At 44.9% G+C, this 6,870-nt stretch overlaps 1 protein-coding gene across 1 annotated transcript in view; it reads left to right on the top strand.

Annotated features, from left to right (window-relative positions):
- Positions 1-4,391, top strand: part of LOC146473183 (uncharacterized) — a 5,298-nt gene extending 907 nt beyond the window's left edge. Inside the window, exon 1 of the mRNA XM_085118633.1 lies at positions 1-4,391. This exon is cut by the window's left edge and continues 907 nt beyond it. Within this exon, the coding sequence (XP_084974759.1) occupies positions 1-4,391 (4,391 nt within the window).
- The last annotated feature ends 2,479 nt before the right edge of the window (positions 4,392-6,870 follow it).

Here is a 6,870-nt window from a genome sequence, read left to right as displayed (position 1 = left end):
ACATAGACAGGAACCCCTTACCTGATGCAACTGCCCCTACCCAGCAGGAAACCAAGAAACCTATGGGAAATCAAGGAAATCACCTAAGGAGAAAGGAAAGTATGCTCATGTCCAGTCCCAGCCTGCGACAACCAAGACAGCTGCCAACCCCTCCAGCTTGTGTCTACTGCAACTCAGCCCAGCATCGGAGTTCAGAGTGTACCAAGGTACTGGACCTCGCCAGCAGAAGAGAGTTTTTAAAGAGGAACAGCCTGTGTTACAACTGCGCAAGGTCTGGGCACGCGGCTTTCCAGTGTAGGTCTCGTGGATGTGGGAGGTGCAACAGCAGACATCACACATCTATCTGCGACCGACCCTCAAAATCAACACTGCCACCACACTCTCAGGGAGGACCAGCCACCCCTTCAGACAGGTTTTATGGTGTAAATGATTCTCAAACAACACTGCATTCAACTGTGATAGCCAAAGTTAATGGAGTACAAGCGCGTATCATGCTAGACAGTGGAGCAGGGAGCTCATACATTAGTGCAAATTTATTGACTGAACTGAACATTAGACCATACCGAACTGAAAGGAGAGTCATTGAGCAAATGTATGGGACAGTGGATAAGCAAGTTGAAATCTACAAGGTTCGCATAGAGTCAAATGTGGTCGATGATTTTGGAATAGAGCTACACTGCATCAATGCAGAAAAGCCCGTCTTGACGTACCTACCCAACCCAAGAATTTCTGAGTTGAAGCAAAAGAATCATCGTCTGAGGCGACTAGTCTTTAGTGAAGAGACTGTGACTGCGGGAAAACTACCTGTGCACATTATCCTAGGGGCGGCTGACATTCAAAGGATCAAGTCTACTGAGCCTGCAGTCCTCGGATCGAACCCAGACTCTGACCCCGGAGCTGAGTTTACAATGTTGGGGTGGGTCATTGCTGGAAAATCCATCTTGTCCAATACTGAAGCAGAGAAGGGTTTCTTCTTGAACTCAAGCCATGACGAATTCATGCAAATGTGTTCGCAGGAAGTGATTGGTCTAACTGATGTGGAAAACACTCCTGCCCTGTTCCATGAAGATTTCATGAATCAGCTGCAGCGACTGGAAGACGGAACCTATTCAACAAGGTTACCATGGAAACCGGACCATGTCCCATTGCCTTCAAACAAGGAACTCACTATGGGTCGGCTGAAGAGCACAACTAGAAAACTGGAAAAGATGCAGAGGCTTGAAGAGTACCATATGGTCATGGAGCAGCAATTGGAAGAAGGGATCTTAGAAGTGGCACCTGAAATACCCACGGGGGAGGTCATACACTACGTTCCTCACCAGCCGGTGATCAGAGAGCAAGCAGAAACAACCAAGATGAGGATAGTATATGACTGTTCAGCGAAAACAGATCCCCAATTACCGTCACTAAATGATTGCTTGGAGGTTGGACCCCCTTTACAGCCTTTAATCTTTGACATCCTTCTTCGGAACCGACTGAAGTTCCTGTGCATCACCGGAGATATCCAGAAGGCCTTTCTACAAATTAGGGTTCACCCAGAGGACAGAGATGCACTTCGTCTTCTCTGGTATGAGAATCTTGACTCGAGAACAGTGGTACACTATCGTTTCACTAGGGTGATCTTTGGGTCGGGGCCAAGTCCATACATTCTTGGTGCCACACTTCAAAAGCATGTGAGCCAGTATGCTGACAAGTACCCCAGAACTACAGATGAATTGCTGAAGAACACTTACGTGGATGATGTTCAGTCAGGTGGTGAACAACACAATGAGATCTTGGCGTTTAGGGAGGAATCTACGAGGATAATGGAGGAAGGAGGCTTCCAGCTACACAAATGGCACAGCAACATCCCAGAGTTAGAACAACCCCTAAGGAATGGAGACGATGCAATGGTATCTGTAACAAGTTCAACTTATGCAAAGCAAGAGGTTGGAACTGGTCCCCAAGAAACAAAGATATTGGGAGTTCCTTGGAACAAGACTGAAGACAAACTTTCAATCGGTTTCATGAAACCTTTGGGGGCAATCAGTGAGGGCCCTTTGACAAAAAGGAAGATGCTATCAGCTATCAATGGTGTCTTTGACTTGCTGGGAATAGCAGCACCAGTCATCATCACCGGAAAGATTCTCTACAGTGAGGTGTGCTTGAGGAAACTGAAGTGGGATGAAGAAGTACCGGATGACGTACGCAAACCTTGGAAGAAGTGGCTGAAAGGATTGGAGGAATGCCCCCAGTTGAGCATTCCACGCAGTGTTGTGAACAGAGGTGTAAAAAGAATCATCCTTCATGGTTTTTCTGATGCAAGCAAGCAAGCCATTTCAGTAGCAATTTATGCCGTGGCATTACACACTGCTGCACCAGTTCACCAGAACCTGCTTGTCGCAAAGTCAAGGATTGCACCAAAGGACCTATCAATTCCACGCTTAGAGCTTATCGGTGCACACACACTGAGCAGGCTGATGAACCATGTGAAGGGAGTATTGCAAGGTCATCCAATTGACGAGTATCACTGTTGGGTAGACAGCACCACGGTACTGTATTGGATCAAGGGACAGGGGGCGTGGTCGCAGTTTGTGCGGAACAGAACCAAAACCATTCAAGAGAAGGGGTACCTACAGTGGCACCACGTTCCAACTGGTGACAATCCTAGTGACCAGGGAAGCAGAGGCATTGAACCCATCAAGATGGGAGACCTGTGGTTTCAAGGGCCAAGTTGGCTCAGCAGCCCAGACAAGTGGCCACAACAACCTGAAGTTTCAGAGACCTCTGAGACCGCAAGAGAAAGTGTGAAACCTAAGTTCGAGAAGCAGCTGCTTGCAAAGGAAGAGGGGGAGAAGAATGTAACCACAGATACCCTTCTGCACAAGTATGCATCATACTGGAAACTCCTAAGATTGACAGCATTTGTGAGGCGCTTTATTGAGAACTGCAGAAAGGGTGAGATGCATAAAGGTCCACTAACGACCGAGGAATTTCAAGCAGCAGAGAACTTTTGGATCAAGCAAGCGCAGTCATCCCAACCCCTTAAGTCTGATGTGACGTTAAAGAAGGATGACGAAGGAATATTGAGATGCGTCGGCAGAGTTCGTGGTTATCATCCAGTCTTTCTACCCAGAGAAAACGAATTGGCTACCCTGATCGTTCAACAAGTCCATGAACAGATGATGCATGGGGGAGTCTCAACCACCTTGTGTCGCATAAGAGAGAAGTTTTGGATACCGAAGCTAAGAGCTCTAACGAAGAAAGTAATTCGTAACTGCAATATTTGCAAACGCTACAGGAAAAAACCGGTGTCTGTCTCATGTGTCATCGATTCTACATTGCCTGTTTTCCGAGTTGAACTGTCTGACCCCTTTGCCGTTACAGGGGTGGATTTTGCAGGACCCGTACATTACAAGATTAAGAAGTCTGTCACTGCCAAGGCATACATTGCATTGTTCACATGTGCCAGTACGCGAGCAGTACATCTAAAGCTGTGTCGTGATCTCTCCGCCATTGAATTTCAAAGAGCCCTGAAGGAGTTCGTTGCCAGACGAGGATGCCCCCAGACTATAGTGAGTGACAATGGGAAGACATTTGTGGCCACTGGTAAATGGTTGTCCGTCCTGAAGAAGAATCACAGCCTAGCAAACTACATGGGAGCACTGAACATCAAGTGGAGGTTTAACTTGGCCAGGGCCCCATGGTGGGGAGGCTTCTTTGAGCGCCTTGTTGGTATCATGAAGAGAGGTCTGTCAAAAGTGATTGGCCGAAGCCTACTAACCTATCCGGAGCTAGAAGAGGTCTTGCTGGATTGTGAAACAACCATGAATAACAGGCCACTGCTCTACCAAGGGGAGGAGTTTGAGCAACCAGTGCTAACCCCAAACACCTTGCTAAGAGGAAGATCTACCCCAGTTCTAGAAGAAGACCTTGAAAAGATTGGAGAGGAAAGGGTGACAAGACGAATGATATTCTTGCATAGGAGCAAAGAACAACTCCGAAAGAGATTCATGAAAGAATATGTTCACGCCCTTGAGGAAAGACAGCAGCACTCCACAGGCAATGCAGAGCGAAATGTACCAAAGACAGGGGCGGTGGTGATGCTGAAAGGTGAAGCGAAAGATCGGGCACTGTGGAAGCTTGCACGAGTAATGGGAAACGTTACTGGAAAGGATGGAAAGGTACGAGGATTGAAGCTGAAACAAGGGAACGGATACGTGGTGGAGCGCCCTTTACAACTTGTGTGTGACCTGGAAATCGGAGGTGAAGAACCTGACTGGAAGCCAAATCCAGAAGCGGAAGTGTTTGTGCCAAGAGCAGGACCAAACAGAAGGACCAAAGAGATTGCCAACGCCCAAATCAGGAACATTCTCTCACAAGAAGTTGAGGACAATGAGAATGACATTTAAGCTGATAGACACTTAAATGGGGGGAGGGTGTTCGGAATGTTTTGTTACACGGATTGCGTGACGCCTCGTTTTGAAGCAATACATGTATGCAAATTAGGCTAAGGACCACGTGCGACAAAAACGTATCGGGTACGTTTTGTTTTTCGAGACTGAGCAGATTGAGGCGCGTTGTTATTGTGAGACATTAAACCTTTGTGAGAATTTATTCGCGAGTTATTTGGTGTTCTGGGACACAGGAAGAACTTTTCCCACAATGGACGAGACTATTAAATCTAGTGCTTCAAAGTACATTCTTTGATATACTTGCTCAGGAGTCACAGAAAAGAAAGGCGTTCCAGTTCCAACCTCAAATCGCATATCTATGAAAGCAGTAAAACAGTAATTTTTCAATTGAAAAAATTTTTTTTCCAAAATTATTGGGGGGGGGGAGGGGCTGAAGCCCCCCAGGCCCCCCGGCTCCGCGGTCCCTGTATACTTGGGATGTTTCACCCTGAAATGAAACTGAAGCAGTCTTATTAAAAAGGAATTAGCCCCGCAATGGTTTGGAAAACAAAATATTTGTAGAATTTCTTTCGCATATTACAGTGATCAACATCTCACGGTAGGAAGTGAAGGCATGCCAATCTGTTTGTGCAACTATGTTCGAATGTTGGGCTAGTATAGCTACGGTTTTTGTCTGAAAGTCTTAAATGTGGTCGTCGTTGTCTTCCAAAAGGGCTTTCAAAATCATTGAAAAATTGCACAAATATCTAGTAGATATTTAGATCTTTATTACTAAGCAACTTTCACATGATCAGTGTGACCTACAAGGGCACTTCCGCGCTGCTTTCCATCAGCGCTTGGTGGCGTCTAAAACGAAGACCGAGGGAGGAAGCACCCCAAAACTCGAAAACGAAGCACCCTAAAATTTGAAAACGAAGCCGAGCACCCTAGGTCGAAAACGAAGCACCCTAGAATTCGAAAACGAAGTACTCTAGGTCGAAAACGAAGCACCCTAAAATTCGAAAACGAAACACTCTAATTGTAGGTCGAAACGAAACACCCTAAAGTTCGAAAACGAGGTACTCTACTGAGGTCGAAAACGAAACACCCTAAAATTCGACTAGAACGAAGCACTCTAGGTCGAAAACGAAACACTCTAGGTCGAAAACAAAACACTTAGGTCGAAAACGAAGCACCCTATAATTAATCACTTCAACAGAGGCGAAAAACCAAATTTATGTCGATTAGATAGATTGTTGTTAAAGAACTAAAAAGCTTTTACAGAAGAAAAATATAAACGAAAGGGAAAGCTTGACATGCTTTATTCACGTGGAAAACAGGAAATGCCACTTTGAAGTGTTTACTTTTAATTCAGTCAGGGCTGCGGAAATTCATTTTCAACAACTCGCAGTTGAATAGTTTTGCGCAGCACTCTCTCTATTCTGTCTATCCGTTATCGCGCTTGATTCGTGACTAAATTTCGACCCTGAATAAAACAAGACAAAACCCTAAGTCGGCCTTAAAAACTGAGTGTTTTGTTTTCGACCTAGAGTGCTTCGTTTTCGAGTTTTAGGGTGTTTCGTTTTCGAGTTTTAGGATGTTTCGTTCTCGACCTAGAGTGTTTCGTTTTCGAGTTTTAGGGTGTTTCGTTTTCGACCCAGAGTTCTTCGTTTTCGACTTATAGAGTGCTTCTTTTTTGACTTAGGGTGCTTCGTTTTCGACCTTGGGTGCTTCGTGCTTCGGTCTTCGTTTTCGATACTACCATCGGCGCTTGGCGTTTGGGAGCATCGGCGTCGGAAAACTCTATCAGCTGCCTCGTAAAATGTCGTAGTCTCTTCCCAGGATCCACTGAATTATTTTGTGCTTTTTTAATTATTCACTCTTATTCTAAGAAAAAGCCCGGTTAGCACTGATATGAGTTCACTTCCCGTTAAGCGTAACCGTTGTCTGTCTTTCTTTGCCTCAGTTCTACATGGAACATACTCCTTTCAATACGGCTTGATTTTCAGTTTGAGTGTGAAGGAGAAAATTGTCCTGAAAAACGTTCTGAAAAGGAGTTTGTCCTAGCAAGCAATGTGAATACATCAGAAGTGAAAAGGTAAGCTTGAGAAAAGACTCGTTACAGTTCAACCTGTCAGTTTTAGTTTGTTAGCTCTTCCGAAGCCTTATAACAGTTGACTGTTTCGAGAAACGACAAAAAGTCGTTTTTTTTCGCAGTTGTGCAATTCTCAGTGAATATCCGTCGTTTTCTAGTGAGCAAATTGATTTCTTTTAACCAAACATGCGCAACCTCGAAAACGAAGCACCCTATTTTCAATCAATTACAGTCACTTAAACAGAGACGAAAAACCAAATTTATGTTGATTAGATAGATGAACTAAAAAGCTTTTACAGAAGAAAAATATCAACAAAAGGTAAAGCTTAACATGCTTTATTCACGTGGAAAACAGGAAATGCCACTTTGAAGTGTTTACTTTTAATTCAGTCAGGGCTGAGG

This window comes from Pavona decussata, unplaced genomic scaffold, assembly GCF_977016875.1.
Source record: "Pavona decussata unplaced genomic scaffold, jaPavDecu1.1 SCAFFOLD_94, whole genome shotgun sequence".
Taxonomy (NCBI): Eukaryota; Metazoa; Cnidaria; class Anthozoa; order Scleractinia; family Agariciidae; genus Pavona; species Pavona decussata.
Note: the sequence above shows the minus strand (reverse complement) of the source record. Positions and strands in the feature narration are given on the sequence as shown.